The sequence below is a fragment of the Protopterus annectens genome, chromosome 6.part1 (genome assembly GCF_019279795.1).
Source record: "Protopterus annectens isolate FY-2018-M chromosome 6.part1, PAN1.0, whole genome shotgun sequence".
NCBI classification, from domain to species: domain Eukaryota; kingdom Metazoa; phylum Chordata; order Ceratodontiformes; family Protopteridae; genus Protopterus; species Protopterus annectens.
This window is the reverse complement of record NC_056738.1, coordinates 193,588,220-193,606,362: the sequence shown is the minus strand read 5'-3', so window position 1 is coordinate 193,606,362 and position 18,143 is coordinate 193,588,220. Positions and strand designations below refer to the sequence as shown.

The 18,143-nt window shown below is 34.8% G+C and overlaps 1 protein-coding gene across 3 annotated transcripts in view; it reads left to right on the top strand.

Annotated features, from left to right (window-relative positions):
- LOC122805468 (cationic amino acid transporter 2-like) overlaps window positions 1-18,143 on the top strand; it is a 509,319-nt gene that overhangs the window by 252,175 nt on the left and 239,001 nt on the right. For all 3 annotated transcript variants that reach the window (XM_044075647.1, XM_044075646.1, XM_044075648.1), the window contains one exon: window positions 150-305. In XM_044075647.1, coding sequence (XP_043931582.1) covers window positions 150-305 — 156 coding nt within the window. The remainder of the gene's footprint in view (window positions 1-149; window positions 306-18,143) is intronic.

Below are 18,143 nucleotides of genomic sequence, written 5' to 3'. Positions count from 1 at the left end.
CCTGCACATGACATTTATGAATGTCACACAAATTATACATGGCACTTACTCTTCATCCAAATGACTTTCTTTTTTATGAATGAATCATAAACAAGAAACAGCTAGAGTTATTAAGGACTCCTCATTGTTTCAATCTTTTTTTTCTGCAGGTACTTCTAGTGTGGCTAGAGCATGGAGTGCAACATTTGATGAAATTCTTGGAAAAAAGATAGGACATTTTCTAAGTAGCCATGTGGCAATGAACATTCCTGGATTTGCAGATTACCCAGACTTCTTTGCTGTGTGCCTTATATTACTCCTTGCAGGTAAGGCAGATGTGACTTGGAATTACACAGCTGTGATTTACTTAGGAATTGTGCATATAACATGGTTATAGGCATCTCATTTTTTTTTTTTTTTTTTTTTTCAAAACAAGTTTATTGTTTTAACATATAAGAGAAATATCATAACAATTTTATACAAATAATTAAAAATAGGTATTATTATAATATTCAACAAAACAACTAAAGTATTTACAAAGACATCCACTACAATCAGATCAATTAATTAAACTAAAATATTGTGCTATTGAAATTAGAATTTTTTTAACAAATTTTGTAAATTATCCCATACAATAAAATATGATGTTTTTCTAGTTGTTCTCATTCTAATTGTGCTTATTTCCATATGACACATTATATTCATAACATTTTTAAATTCATTGAACGAAGGAGGTGTATCTGAAATCCAATTTCTAGTTATTATTTTCCTAGCCACTGCTAGGATAGACCATAACAAGGGAAGCTTAATCTTTTAACACATTGAGGTACAGGTGTGTTGAATAATATAAGAGACTTAGAAATAATGAAATTATCTGTAAAAAGAGCCTGCAAAAATTCATTAATTGACTTCCAGTATTCTTTCAACTTCATACAGTCATAAAACATATGAGCCCAGTCAGCATTAATTTCTACATTACATCTCTTACATAGATTATCTTTATTATTAATTTTATTCATCATCAAAGGTGTATAAAAGATCTATGTAAAAATTTCCATGTATAAAGTCTCCAGACAATGGAAGATGTAGTTCTATAAGCAGATTCCAATATATATTGTTTATCTTGTTGAGTTGGTGGGTCCCCATTAATAGAGGTGAAATAATTCCAGTATGAATCTACATTGTAAAAGTTTCTTGTCTGATAATTTTATGTATATATGAAAGTTTACCTTTATCAGAAACTTTATGCTGTAAATTTATTATCAAGTAATCAATCAGTTTTGGAATAGATTCTTTAACTGTTATAGACATTAGATCTATTCTATCAATGAGATGTTGTCTAAAGATCTGAACCTCTAACCAGCAAGTTTCTCTTAGATCAAATTCTTGTTTTAAGAAATCTAGATTTTTAACTTTATTATCAGATATCAGCTGACACCAGTACTTTAGATTATTATCTATAGCTAAATGAGCTCCTTCAGAAGTAGATGACATAAGCATACCCTGAGTATAAATTATAGGGAATACAATAAAATTCCATTCCCTATACTTAGGGTGCATGAATATAAAGTTACGATAACTAATAATAATATTTAATGGGTAACAGACCATATGTTTAGGTGTAATAGGTGAAGTACAAAATTCCTTTAGCAACCACAACATGGAGTTATTTATAATCATATTTTTATGTGTTAAGGAGATTTTCATGAAGTGCATACTAATTATCTCCCAATAATCTTTCCATTTTGACATATGACCGATCTATTAATAAAGTAATAACTTTTATAATAGAAGAGATAATATATAAATTAAAGTCTGGAAAAGAAATACCCCTTGAGACCAGCTATTAGTATGTTTCTTTAATGCAATCCTAGGTCTATTAGGTGCCCATAAGAAATTTAACATTAGTGTATTCAGTTTCTTGATAGTTATTTTTGTAGGTGAAAGTATTATTGATTGTATTAAGTATAAAATCTTGGTGAATATTATCATTTTAATAATTGTAAGTCTCTCCTCCATAGTAAAAAACATATTATTCCAGGTATTAAAAGATTTTGTATATTAAGAAAACAGGTATTATAGTTATTATGTATAATAGATTTAATATCTTTAGATAGTATTATACCTAAATAAGTTATCTGACCTGAGTTGGGTACATATTTAGTAAAATCACTAATGAGAGTATTTTTTCGTGTATATATAGGTAGTATTTTAGTTTTTTCTTCATTGAATATTAAACCAGAAATACTTTTAAAATTCATCATTTTATCAAATAAAGACTGCATAGAAGAATTAGATCCTGCTGATGTAATTAGAACATCATCTGCAAAAGTTGAATTTTGATGTTGTATTTTCTTCTATTTCAAAACCCTCTATGTCAGTACTGTTTCTAATCAAATTAGCCCAAGGCTCCATTACTAAAGTGAATAATAGTGGAGAAAGTGGACATCCTTGCTTTGTACCTTTAAGAATGGGTATTTTTTGTGAAACATATGTTCCTACCTTAATATAAGCCAGCGTTCCTTTGTATAAATGCTCAATTAAATTTACAAATGCATCAGAGAAATTTGTGCATTTCAGTAAGGTAAACAGATAGTCCCAACTTACTGAATCAAATGCTGAACCTATATCAAGACTAATAAGTGTTAAATCTTTCTTTTCCTATTTGCAAAATCAATTAATGTTAAAGTTCTTCTTATATTATCAAAAGTATTTCTATTTACAATGAAGCCTGTCTGATCTATGTCTATAATGCCAGGGATAATTGTCTTCAATCTATCAGCAAAAATACTCATAAACATTTTATAATCAACATTAAGTAATGAGATGGGTCGATATGAAGAACATCTAGTTGGATCTTTATTAGGTTTTAAAATTGGTGAAATAAATGTATATTGCCAAGATGGGGGGGTTATTAACTCAGTTTGGGCCAGAATAAAAACCTTATGTATTAATGAATATGTAGTTTTAGAAAGGATTTTATATATCTCTGGTATAATACCATCATTACCCGGTGCTTTGTTTGATTTAAGCTTATTTATTTGTGTAATAACTTCTGTATATGAAATACTCTTGTCCAATAGTTTAATCTGTTGTTTATTAAGCTTTTTATTCATGTTTGTGGTTATAAACTCCTTTATTTTATCTTTAGGTTCCATGTTAATGTTGTTATGGTTAATCTTGTGAAAGTGATTTCTAAATTCATCCAGTATTTCTGGTATACTAGAAACATTCTTCTTTTCCTTAGAGAAAAGATTTCTTTGATATGGTTTTGTTTATTCAATCTTTTTGTTTTATTTTTAAGTCTATGTAAGTATGTGGGGCTTATTGAATAAGACAAAAACTTGTATTTCTCTAAAGTTATTTTAACTTTATGAGTTAAAATTTCTTTGTATTTCTCATTTAGTTTGTTTATTTCTTCAATAACTTTCTTGTCCATAATATTTTCTTTATTATTATGTTTATAAGAGTCTAGTTTACTTTGAATATCTAACAATTCCTTATCCCAAGATTTCCTTTTGTTATTATACCATCTGATACTTTGTCCATATAGATATGATTTTAAGGCATCCCAAACAGAGACAATGGAGACTTCAGGAGTATTGTTTATGTCTAGAAAATGTTGTACTTCTGAAAGTATATATTCTTTATAGCCTTTTAGCTGAGTTAAGTATGCTGGTATCCTTTTGATCTGAACATTATGAGTATTTTTTATCATGAATTCAAAAACAATTGAGTTATGATCAGATATAGGACATGAAATGATTTTGGAATTAATTAAATCTGTTACCATCTGGTTAGAAATAAAGACCCTATCTATTTTTGAATAAGTTTTGTATCTGTTAGAAAAAAGGTGTATGGTAATGATTTTGACTCTATCTGATTATTAATATCATTCAAATGATAAGAATTAGCAAAATCATTTAAATGTTTTGCATTAGATGTAATTCTTCTTTTCTTTATAGTGGTAGTATCACTTTCATGTAGTATACAATTAAAATCACCAGCTAAAATAATATCCCCTACAGAGAATGATATGATCTTATCAATATGATGTTTCACTGTATTAATACCAATTCCAGGTATCCAATATACATTAATTAAAGTGTAAGTCTTCCCATTAATTTGTATTGTAACCATACAAAACATTCCTTTGTCATCCTGATAAGACTTAATGGTTTTAGGAATGGGCATACTTTTATTCCATAAAATAGCCACTCCTCTTTTTTTCTGAGTGTGCTCTGAACTAACCAATACTGTATACTTATTAGTGGCTAGTTTATTAATATCTTTTATCTAGATATGGGTTTCTTGCAGGAAGACTAGATTGGCCTTGTGTAGATTAATGTATCTTATTAGGCTTGCCCTTTTACACGGATTATTCAATCCATTAATGTTTAAAGAAATTCCTTTTAAAGATGTCATTTGGCATTTTTAAAACTCAAGAATCTTATGATTGAAATAACAAATAACAAGATAAATAATGTTACATCTCCTCTTTTAGGTGTACCTTTAAATATAGCTGTATTTATTAAATCTCTTATGGGATTTTGTATAGGATTCAATTTTGTTTGTAGTGACAATGAGTGTACAAAATATATTGTGGATGTCAAAACTATATACATATAACAATGAACAAGTGAAAATAATGTAAGGATTAAACCTTGCATCCCGCCTGGAGTTGAAAACTCCAACTTAGAGCAGTATTTACTACTCAAGTTAACCCCCTACCCTAAGCAGCAGTACCTCAGCTACCACCTTATCAATTTAATACTAGTTATATTTAACTGAGGTTAACAGTTTTCAATTCAATTATCTATCAAGACAAAACTACACATTTGGTAAAACAGCATCATATAAACTAAAATAAACTTTTTTTTTTTTTTTTTAAAAACTGTTCATACTATTATATAGATCTATGTAATATATAACACTTGTATTCTAATAGCATTCAAATAATCTTAATGTTAGATTTTCTGTCATGTGAATTCTATCAACAGCTTCCAAAAAAATCTTGAATTGTTTGTATATGAGCATTTACTTAAACTCATTATTGTCAATAGAGTAAAATATTGTATTCATAAAAATTATTATAAATCATATTGCATAGTTATGCAGATTCTCAGAAACACCTGCGTTATTACCTAAAAAAAAAAGCCATCACACACATAAACACAGACACACACACATACATATACACACACACATATACACACACACACATACATATACACATACACATATATACATACACACACACACACACACACACACACACACACACACACACACACATATATATATATATATGATCTCACTGAGTTGTGTCTTTGTAGAGCACTATCCTACTTGCTGTCCCTAGAATAAATCTGTCTGCTTTATACAAAATAATGCACAGCAAACACATATTAGTAACCAGATTTTACAATCATGCTAACCTACTGCTTTAAAATATATCACATGACATTTCTTCCAGAATAGAGTTATAAGATTATTTATGCTTGTCAATCAGATGAATTAAATGAGTTATAGTAAAGTATATGTTTGGGACACAAATTTTTAACACAGATTATTATGCTACTGTTAAGTAGATTTTCAAAAACATTTAAATAAATCTTTCATTTTCTATGCCTTCTAAAATAAGATATTTACTTGCTACAAGAAACTACATCATCTAAACTCATCATAACTGACACATTTTATGAATAGAGTATTTTTCCTGAATCTGTGGTGTGTCAGTGTGATAACCTTGTCAATGTTTATACTAACTGCTTTCAGTTTCTCTGTGAAAATTCTGTGAGTGAAGCTTCTGAGAAAACTCATGGACACTGTGCATGAGACAGCCCACATCCCAGATTGTCTCCCTTAACATTTTGGCGGGAAACTTATTAAAACTTGTGGCAAACATTCATTTTGTCAATAGAGTAAAATATTGTATTCATAGAAATTATTATAAATCATATTGGATAGTTATGCAGATTCTCATAAAAAAAGCCATCACACTCACACACACACACATACATACATACACACACACACACACACACACACACACACACATATATATATATATATATATATATATATATATATATATATATATGATCTCACTGAGTTGTGTCTTTATAGAGCACTATCCTACTTGCTGTCCCTAGAATAAATCTGTCTGCTTTATACAAAATAATGCACAGCAAACACATATTGGTAACCAGATTTTACAATCATGCTAACCTACTGCTTTAAAATATATCACATGACATTTCTTCCAGAATAGAGTTATAAGATTATTTATGTTTGTCAATCAGATGAATTAAATGAGTTATAGTAAAGTATATGTTTGGAACACAAATTTTTAACACAGATTATTATGCTGTTGTTAAGTAGATTTTCAAAAACATTTAAATAAATGTTTCATTTTTATGCCTTCTAAAATAAGACATTTACTTACTACAAGAAACTACATCATTTAAACTCATTATAACTGACATATTTTATGAACAGAGTATTTTTCCTGAATCTGTGGTGTGTCAGTGTGATAACCTTGTCAATGTTTATACTAACTGCTTTCAGTTTCTCTGTGAGAATTCTGTGATTTGAAGATTCTGAGGTAACTCAAGGACATTGTGCATAAGACAGCCCACATCCCAGATTGTCTCTCTTAACATTTTGGCGGAAACTTATTAAAAACTAGTGACAAACATTCATTTAGCAGTGTAAATGCATCTAAACATGACAGAACCTCCACAATGTATTCCACAGATCATCACAGCCTCTATGCAAGTGAAATTAAACTCAAAATTACCAACAAGCAATAAAACTCAGCATTCTTCTCCCAACTCAATTTTCATACAAATCCTATTATTCACTGTGCCCACACAGTCAAAAGCATTTCTATATATTAATAAAGAAAAGAAAAGAGAGTAGAAAATAAAAGGGAGTGAGGCAGAAATAAAAAATGTAAGAGAAAGCTGTAAGAAGTATATACAATGGAATGTTACTTACTGTTTATATTAATAGAGTTAAAAATAAAACATATTATTTACTCTTATTTAGTTCTGATTATTATTAGTTAAAGCATGACAGATTATTTACAAACAAGCATAAGCAGTATAATCAAGAAAGTATAATTAGAAATAGCATTTGAAGAACTTATAAACTTTTACAAGAAATAAATATGTTATTATTCTATTAATGATATTTTCATTACTGTTCTCTCCCTGCCCTCCCCCACCCTTTACCCACTACATAATCTAAATAGAATGTCATTGTTTAAACAAAGAAAATAATAAAAGAAGAAGGAAAAAAAAAGATAAAGATAAAAAAAGTATCAAATTACTAACCTTACTTTTTTCAGAAAGAAAAACAAATCGAGTCACAGCCTGCCATTAAATCCTCAGGCATTTTGACTGGTTATGAAACAAAACATTTATTTGCACATAGAGAATAACTTTGATTAAATCTTTTCCAAAATATTTGTGGCTTTCTGGAAATGCAGGAACTATATTCAAAAGATTAATAATGAACTAAAATGATGAGAGAAAAAACATATAACAAATCATTTGTTTTTAGTCTCTTCTTCTTCTCTGAAGTCTTCCAGGAAGCTTCAGTTGCCAATCTCTTTAATGAAGAACTAGCCCATTCCATTTCTTCTATTTTATCCAAAATCCTTTTTCTTTGACAAACAGTAAAGCAGAGTCTAAATCATCAAGACCTTAGGACCATCAGGAAGGAAGATTTTAAGCTTGGCAGGAAACAGAAGGTATGTTTTAAACTGTGCTTTTTAAGCTCCCTTATTAGTGGCAGAAAAACTTTTCTTTTAGCAATTACCATGGAAGAATAGTCATTGTCAAAACGCACAGTTGTCTCATTAAACTTAACAGGAGCTTTAGCCCAAGCAGATTTAAAAACCATCTCTTTATCAAAAGATGATAGAAATCTAACTATAACTGATCTAGGATAGTTTTTGTTAGAGTTAGTATTAGCTATAGATCTATGTGCTCTTTCGATACCAAAAGAGAATGCTTCTGGTAAATCTAAAGTTTTAGGGAGCCATGTTGTTAAAAAAGAAGTAATATTGTTATCTTCAATATTTTCTGGCAGTCCAAAAATCCTAATGTTATTGCGCCTAGATCTATTTTCCAGGTCATCCAGCTTTGTTTGTAAATGTGTATTTTGTTTCAGCAGAAACTCAATGTTGATTTCCTCTTCTTGTATTTTATTTTCCATGTCATTCACAGCTTCTTCTATGCCTGTCATCTGGATCTTCTGTTGTTGCAGGTCCATATGTAACAAGTCTATTTGTTTTGTAGTTTTTTCTATGAAAGTGTCTATTTTAGTATCCATTTTATCCATCTTAGCAGTAAGTTGCTGGACTATAATTATCAGAGACTGAAGTTCTTTCTTGATGCTGGAGTCTTGAGAATTTGTCTTACTGGAACTCATTTCAGACTGATAAACTGACAGGAAAATTTCCAAAGTAATTTCTGACCGGAATATTATTAAGATTTCCTTTCTTTTTTAGATATAGTTCAAGAACTATATAAAACAAACATATTTAGAAAGAAAATTACTTCAAGAATTAATTTTTTAAGTAATTAATTCCTGTCAATGTAATGAAATTGGTGGAGCTGAAGAAATCTGCTGCTATCCTGTGTTCATCCTTGGCCACGCCTCCCTAGGCATCTCATTTTGACATGCATGTTATGCTACTGCACAGACTGCATTCTTTTCTTTTTATAATGTACTTGAAAGCTTCATTAGCAGGGGCTGCTGTCACAGCTGCATTTATTAAGCTGTAATATGCATTAATATTTAGCTGAGCAATTCTTTAATTTTTTTTCACAGTGTTCACTACTTTCTTTCTCACTCTGTCAACCTTTCTTTCTCCTTGCACTAACATTTTCCCTCACTTAATCATATTCCCTTTGACTTTATGTCTTATACAGTACTCGGTTTTAAATTTGCATCCCCTCTCCGCTCAGTCCTCTTGTACAGTTTCTCTACACATAGATAACTTGATTTCTGTACATTATCTGAGTATTATTTTACCTCCTACTTTCATTTCATATAAGTATTTTTTAAACTGTTTGTAAACGTTTATATGTATATTTTCATTAATAGAGAGTTAATAAAGACTTCTGGGGCTTTTCTCCCCAGGACTCCACTGAAAATCAGCTCTTCTCAGTTAGACTATCTTGGTCACAAATGTAAAATGAAGTAAATAAATAAAAAATATATAATACTAAAATGCTATTTTTTAGCATTTTGCAATTAATTTTCTACTAATGTACTGCTTTTCAAACAGGATTTGCACTGTTTCACAAAGAACAAATGGCCTTTTACAATCTTTGTTTAAATGCTGTCACAGCAAATGATTGACTTATTGTACTACTACGATCACTGTTATTTTTTAATAGTGCTCTAGTTGTGTTATGTATGACTTGTCTATGGACTGAGTCAAGGATGAAGAGTCCTTAGGACCAGCCTACTTGCCCAGTTAACAGATAAATAATTAAAACTTGATCTTAAACCTAGGTTACAGCTCTTTCTGTCAAATAGAGTTCTCTGCCATCCAGCTTTACAGTATTTTTCCTTTAAGCTTATCTTTCTTAACAGGCATCAACATTACAGCTGGATATTCACAGCTGAGCATTTGTTATTGACAAATAATAGTCTGTACCCTCAACCAGTACAAATTAATTAGTTTCAGTTAATTCTTAACATTAAGACTTGCTGTTGAAAAATTATAGTTGCTAAAATTCATTCATGATATTTCAAATAATGTCAACATTTTTCAACATTTTTTAAAGAAATTTAGACTAGCTTCAGAAGCCAAGGACAGCTACAAATTCCGATTTAGTTATGTGAGAAAAAATAAAAAATAATGCCTAACATTAGAGCTTATTCATAACGATGCTACCAACTTGGATCCATTTAACTCTACAAAAACACTGGCAGATATATTTAGTGCCAACTTTACCCCAGAGACATCTATTCTAGGCTTATTATCCCTGATGGAATCAAGCCACCGACCAACATGAATGAACATGTGCTGATGGTACCATCCAAAATGAAAAATACCCCATAGCTGGATTATAGTCAAATGAGACCCTAGGTAGGCTAATAATTCAACCCGCTCCCTTCCCCTAGCCATCCCAGTCTCCCATTACTTGGCTATTTCTCCCCAGTTACAATGCACACTGTTCAAGCCTGTCAGTGTGCATATTCTTTTCTTCTTTACTTCTACAATGATTACAGATATTTGGAATTAATTTAAAACTGTTATTTTAATTTTTATAGCACAGACACTAATAGCCATTTGCTAGATACAAATAGCAAACTAGCAACCTAGAAACCAAAAAAAAAAAAACGGCAAGCAAGCAAGCAGAAAAATCTCCGCCAGTTTATTATACGTAATGTAAGCACTTTCACTAACTCAAATAAGTCAGCTTCTTCAGACAAGTACTAAATACAACAATACAGTCTCAGAATAAAAACAGACTTAGGATGACCAGTAAACTTCTCTACCCTTGAAACAGCATTCAAACCCATGTTCAAAGAAAATGCAACTGGCCAGTGGTGGATTAATTTACCTTTGGGCTTTTTCAAACCACAGGCCCCTTACTCACATTTAGGATTATGCATACATGCATGTGTTCTATGTTTCACCTTCCTGATTGTATTAAATTATATTCCTTGTATAATACAGCACCACTTATTAGAATGTGTTTTAAATGTGTAGTTTTGAACATTTTTTCCAGTAAGTAGTGAAACAAAATTTATGAACCAATAATGACAAAACTACCATTTTCAGAACATTTCAACTATAAAAGGCTGCTCAAGCTTCATTACAATCCACCAAAATCAGTCAATATGCACAATCTCTGCAGAAATACAAGTCATCTGAATAATTCCACATTAAAGAGATCTGCAACTAATAAAGAGGTTACTGCTGGCAAACAACTTTACATTTCGGTGTTTCATCTGCAAACTCAGTGCCTGCTGTCCTTGAGGGATACAGTGCCTATGTGTCATTAACAAAACAAAACAAAAAAATGATAAGCTGGTAATATTGCTATAGGGAATGTCTGGCAAATTGACAGCAGGTTCATAGTTACTAGGCTTCTCATCCAAAGACAGCCACACTCAGGAGTGCAGCACCTCTGTTCATTCCAGCTTACTACAAACTGTCCAATTACTGACTGCAAATCATACATTTCCTATTTCCTAGTTAATCCCTGTCTTCATCGTCTGAATAATGTGGATTTTCTATTCTTGTTTTCAACTCTCCAGAAAGAATCAGTTGCATATGTCTACAAAACCTTTGCTAGGAGTCTGTCCTAAATGTTAATGCAATTTGTTCTTTAGCAACAACATTTATCCATGAAGTAATTCTCACTCTTAAACACTTCTCATTTTTCTACTTAAATATGATCCTTCTGTATACTGCTACTTATACTTTTTTTGCTGTATATTTTAAGAAATCGGATGCAGCCAGCACATATTTATCTTTGTAGCATAACATTTTAATGCAAGCAGAATTAGTAGTCTTTGTTAACAGGTGGCACTTAAGACTGGCATTCAGAAATGTTTGTATCATCACATTAAGCAATTGTGTGAAACGACTGACCATGTGCTGTCCAATATCTCTTGTGTGTGTATCTTGGGTGTCCATGGGCATGCAGGCTGTGTCCTCGGTCTAGAAAGGGGATCTGATGGTCACACTACCTGTATTCAACGCTGCTAATGTGCTCCCTAGCCATGTCAGCAGCTCACTGCCATTTTGATCAGTGTTTTGAGTCTCCAATATCAGGTGATGAAATTTCTGCAGTGATACTGCTGGATACAGAATCACCAGTGAATACAGCAAAATTAGAACACCATTTCAGGTAGTACCCATTGCCACCAGCCTTATTCCCAGTACACAATGCATACTACATCACTATTTAACACTTGTAGATAATATAGCTTACCTTGTTCGGCTGAACATGAGGTCCTGCTGTGTAGTACTTACAACAAACAATATCAGCTGGATGTACAAGAGTGACTGAACAATCTAACCCTGTCATGTTATAGTACAGACATACCCATGGGGCATATGGGCACGTTGAAGCTTGGCTCCAAGGTACAGCAACACCCTGTGGGACTCTAAGGTCCCCCACCATCATCTTTCCTTTCCATGTAAGCTGCTGACCATGCTTCTTAGCATCATGGGTGAAGCTAGTGGTCTGATGTCTTACCTGTGCATAGGTGTGGTCCTATACTCCCACTGCATTAATATTCACAACAATATTCTGTAAAGCACAGACCAATAAACCTGGTCAGCATCCTCCTTCCCAAACAGAAGACCTTGCAACAGGACCTCATTTTCAGCCTCTGAAATCCTGCTCTTATGACTCTTACCTTTGCTGGGCATTTTGCTGTGTGGATAAATAATGCACTGTCTAGGCATGACACCATGGACTGCAGTTACAGCTACTCTAAATGCATTATACTACCCTTCATGTATAGCACATCAGTACTACTACTATACATTTCATTATGTTGGTTATGTAGAAAAAGTATCCTTCACATACAAGAACAGAACCCCCCACAAGAAAAAAGTAACTTGTTATGCCAATAGAATACATCTAGGGTACCTTCCCCCCGCAGATATGTCACAATACTTTTGGGCATATAGTGTACAATATACAACCTTCCCCAGGAGCATCACACAGTATTACATGCTGTGGTTAGTGTGCACATTGAAACATTTGTCATGTAGGGTACAAATACACCCTGCTAGCAGTAGAAATTATAGCAGTGGTTATGCAGACTTAACAACAAATTATTCAAATTCTGTAGCAATGACATCTGCAGAGCACAGAACAGGACTGGAAGGTAGCACAATGTGGTAACATTCATAATAAAACCATTTTTGTGTAAATCAGCATAAAAAAGTCCATGGTAGTGCAGTTTTGTGTAGGTAAAGGCCATTCACATCTCATTACTTTTTGGGTGTGCCTCCACTTAACAGTGCTAACACCTATGCATTCCCTTCTGTGATTCACTACTTATCCTTCCTGTCTGAGAGGCACTGCCTATTTCCACACATGAGTTACTTGCACCAAAGCAACCCTTTACATGTAACAATAACTAGTATCAGAGAAATGTTGCACATACCTTGAGCAAGTAAGAATGTCATTAACAAGTACCAATTTCCTTCAGCATGTGTAGAGAAGTCTCCAAGTGTATCCCTACAGCCGTGCAGCTTCTTCTGTACCGTGACAAAGCCCTCTGCAGCTGCCAGGGCTGATTTTGTGCTAATTTAGTCTATGAACATGATGATTATGTAAATGAGGGGTTAGCTCATTAATGCCTTTGAATTACTATTTCTACATATCATACCCATTTGCATAACATTGTGTCCAATTTTACACGGCATCATGCACATGCCTAAGCACCTGGGGGTCGCATCTCAAGTGAGCGGTCAATAAGATGCAAAGGGAACATACATGTAGTTCCATGTTATATCTGAATTCAAGGACGCTGCAACACAGTTCAAACACTTTAATGATGAAGTGCTTTCGTATCAAATTTCATCAAAATCACAAAAAAAAAAAAAAAACAATGCTAATCAGCTAATTAATATACCCTGCAGAACATTTTCAGATGACCATGACCCTTCAGGTTCGCTGATTAATATGGGTTCAATTCCCATTGTGGATTGGGTTTCACAGCAGTATTCATACTGAGGAGAAGGAGTTTACTGTATAACATAATAATCCATGCGATGCATGTTTTCATTGTATGGGTGCTTTTCCCTTTCACACCATCATTGTCATTAGCCTTTTTATTGTATAATTTTAGTTTGTTTTTATGTAGTTTTCTCTAATTTATTTTACAATTATATGCAAGCAGCATCTAGACCTGTGGCTATCAGTAAATCAAGGACCCCCAGCCCTTTTCTCATGAAGCATCATCATCAAAATTGTATCCAGGCCAGCCTATCGGGGTCACTTGTCCCTGCCCAGACATCACCTGTGGTTGACAAGTTATCTAGCCCTGCACAGTATGTGAGAGCTGTAGGGGTGGTCAGTACATCACTAAAAGGCAGCTGACAAACAATAGTGTAGTTAGCGAGGGGTGAGAGGAGCAACTGCCCTGACTGCAAAGTGTTGGGGGGTTATGATCAGTCGATCCCAGTCTCTAATGCAATACCAGCTTCTTGTCAAATCTGAGCTCTATAGCACTCATGTGTGGTATACACTGTAGCAACTGCTTGCTACATTATAGCACACACTTTGCTACAGTTTTAAAGTAAAAAAAAAAATCTCTTTTTTTGTTAACTTAAACCTGAGAGCTACAGCACTCTATACAGGTAGGGTATAATCATCAGTCATTGTTTGCTACATTTGTCAGTTTCTGCTGGCAGACATGGGGGCGGGGGGACATGAGCGCATCATCAATCAGTGGTTAGATAGCCATATTGGCCACTATGAGAGCTGTTTCCCTGCTCTGCACTTGCTGCTCCAAATCAGCCAGGGACCTGTAGTGTGGGAACCTAGCATGGAGTTTAGGCTCCCAGTGGACAACAGGCAGGTGGGATTGTCAATTGAGCAACCATATCCTGTCCCCCATCATGGTGTTCCTCTCCCTTTTTTGAATATTCCTTCCTTGTTTACTGTCAATTCTCCCAGTCAAAACTGTCTTCCTTCTGTTTGTCTAGTAACTCTTATTTCACTGTGCTCCCCTTCCCTTAGTCTGCCAGCACTCCCCTGTCAATCCTGTTTGCCTTTTATGTGGGTTTATTTGCCCCTGCTCACTTGTTTAACCCTCATTCTGTTCCATCACGTCTCTGTTTCCTTCCCCAATTACCATTCTTGACATACCTCTCAATTGTACATGCTTCTGTTCTTAAATTCCCATTTGTAATCACAACTGACAATGCATATTGCTTCCCAGTCATTTTGCGCTGTTTATTTTTGATACACTGTCCCTGATTTTCCCAACCTGGATAATAATATACTATACAACTCTGTCACACTTTGTTGATATCACAGTTTTCAGAGATATATGTTTCAGGGTACATGACAATATCTTCACAGATGTAAATGTTGAGAGTCATAATGTCAAACCCTGAACATCAGTGTCAGAAATGTGAATGTATAAGGAGAAACAGGAAACCTGCTTTGTGTGAACACTGAACAGCAGGAATCGGCCAATTGGATTTCCCCACTGTAGTAAGTCTTGATGTTAGTATAATATAATATAATTAGCAGGTAGTTACATTCTGACTGCCAGTGTCATGGCACTTGACATTCAGAAGGTCAAGCTTAAAACATGAATCCATCTATCATACATATATAATATATATATATATATATATATATATATATATATATATATATATATATATATATATGTATATATATCATGGCCATCTCTGCCCCCACCAAAAAAATCATTCTTTCCTTAGCAGTTTCCTGTATGTGCTTCCCTCTGCTTACTTTCCATTTTTCCATACTGTGCTATACTCCCATTTCTACTTTTTCATCTTGTCAAAAAGTAGATTTAAATAATGCCATGGACATTTTCATTGTGACACGCACTCAGGTCACTCCACAACAAGTACAAGTATGACACTGTCACTGTCCATGTGGGTGTGAATGACCTGCGATGCACCTCCTTGGACTACATGAAAAGAGACATGGAGGAGCTCTTGGATTATGTGGCCCAGGCAGGTATGGCCCTAGCCCTGAGCAGCATCCAACTGTCACCCAGAATGATACCACAGTACAAGCAGAAAATGATTGACTTCAACAATTGGCTAAGTTTCTGGTGTCATTCTAAGGGGATCCAGTATCTGTCTGCTTGGGATGACATGACTGACAGACCTTGATGCTTTGCCAGAGGGTTTCTGGATACTGGCTAAGGCTGTTGCCACCCCTATAGTGCCTTTTTTAGACGATCTTCCAAAGACCAAATTACCACTTTAACAGCTATAAATAAATGCAATTTGAGGATCATGCTGCTCAACGCAAGAAGTCTAAATCTCAAGATGCACTTGGTCGAAGCACTCCTCAAAATGGAGAACATCAACATTGGTGCTGTAACAGAGACCTGGTTTAAAGCAGCAGAAAGCACCCCTGTGCTACCAGGCTATAACTCATTCCACACCTTTCAGCCCCAGAACATGGACTGAAGCTCCAAAGGTGGTGGTGTCTCCATATTCATAAAGAATATGCACACCTCCAGACTAGTAACCCAGCATAAGTCATCTGAGATACTTCAGGTACAAGTAACATTGGATAAGATGACGATTCAGGTCATAGCCAGCTATAGGTCCCCAACCATGTCCAAAGACTCTTACTCCATGTTCCTAAGCACCCTGGAAACTATTAGGGTACAACCCAACACTCTCATACTAAGTGACTTCAACTACCCCTCCATCAGCTGGGAAAACTACTCATGCACCAATACACTAGCCCAATGCTTCCTGGAATTCATCAATTCCAATGCCCTGGACAAGCTCATTCTTACCTCCACTAGAGGAAGAAACATCCTTGACCTGCTTATTACTAACATGGGCAACTGTTGCTCTACAACAATAGTAAATTTCTCCCTGGTTAGATCCGGCCACAAACTAATCACCATGGAAATCCACATCTCACCCACACCTTGCGCAAAGGTAACCACTATGAAAAACTTCTCCAAAGCTGACTTTGGGCTCCTAATAACAGAGGTGGCTAACTTCACGGCACCTATGTCAATGGAAAATAGATGCATGACTACCAAATCATACACCAATGCACTGTATGAACATCTACATAAATGCATGGAACTAGCCATACCCAACAGAACCAAGACACTGTCCTCTAAAGAAAGGAAGCCAATCTTGTGGCCCCCTGCCATTAAGATACTCTACAACAGAAGGAAGAAACTGTTGCTGAAAAAGGTGAAGTCCCAAGACTGGAAAAATTCCCCTATTAGGTTCAACAAAAAGTTGAGATCCCTCATCAAATCATCTAAAGCCAACTATGAAGGCAGAATTGCAGCAGACAATAAAAACAACCACAGAGCCTTCTATAGTTATATCAAGAATCTCCATGGCAATACCCAGGTTTTGCACAATGGAACCACCTATACTAAGCCAATAGATATTGCCAACATACTGGCCAATGGATTCCATGCCAGCTTTACCCCTCTCCCCCCTAAAGGACCAATCACAATACCGGAGAAATGCCAGGCACCCAGCATTACTGCAGCACAGGTTAAAGCTGCATTGTCCAAGGCCAAGAATACAGCTTCCATGGGACCCGACAATATCCTTGGATGTGTTCTACATGAACCAAAAAGTGAATTGGCACCACATCTGTGTGCCCTGTTCAATCACAGCCTCACCTCAGGCTTTGTCCCTGGCAATTGGTGCACTGCTACAATCATCCCTCTCCATAAAGGGGGAGTGACTACAGACCCTGGGAATTATTGTCCCATTAGCCTAGCAAGTCTGATATCTAAGGCTATGGAGCGCATCATCATGGACCTAATTAACAAGGATATAGGGAATCTCCAAACTCTAGATCCCATGCAATTTGGTTTTGTGAAATGTAGATCATGCCTGCTCAACCTGGTTGACTTCTTTGAGTCAGTCACCAGAACTGCGGTTGAGGGCAAGGCAACTCATACAGCCTACCTCGAGTTGGGCAAGGCCTTTGATACCATTCCCCACTCAGGAATTATTGATAAACTCACCAAACTAGGCATCAACCCCTATATCACTAGGTGAGTTGCAAACTGGCTCACAGATAGAACCCACAGTGTAAAAGTAGTGGACTCCAAGTCAAACTGCTGACCAGTCACCAGTGGAGTCCCACAGGGATCAGTCCTGGATCTTCTGCTGTTTGGCCTCTATTTCTCAGAAGTCCAGGCCAACACAGAGGGACTCAGGCTGACCAAGTTCACAGATGACTGCAAGCTGGGAGCCATTATTAACTCCCCAAGTGATGTAGACATCTACAGAAAGGCCACACTGAGACCAATGACTGGTGTCGAAACCATGGACTTAAGTTTAATTCCAAAAAATGCGTTGTCATCCCCTTTGGGAAAAACTTAGTTCCCACTAATTACCACATCAATGGGAGCCCACTGAACACTGAAGGCATTATAAGAGATCTGGGGACACA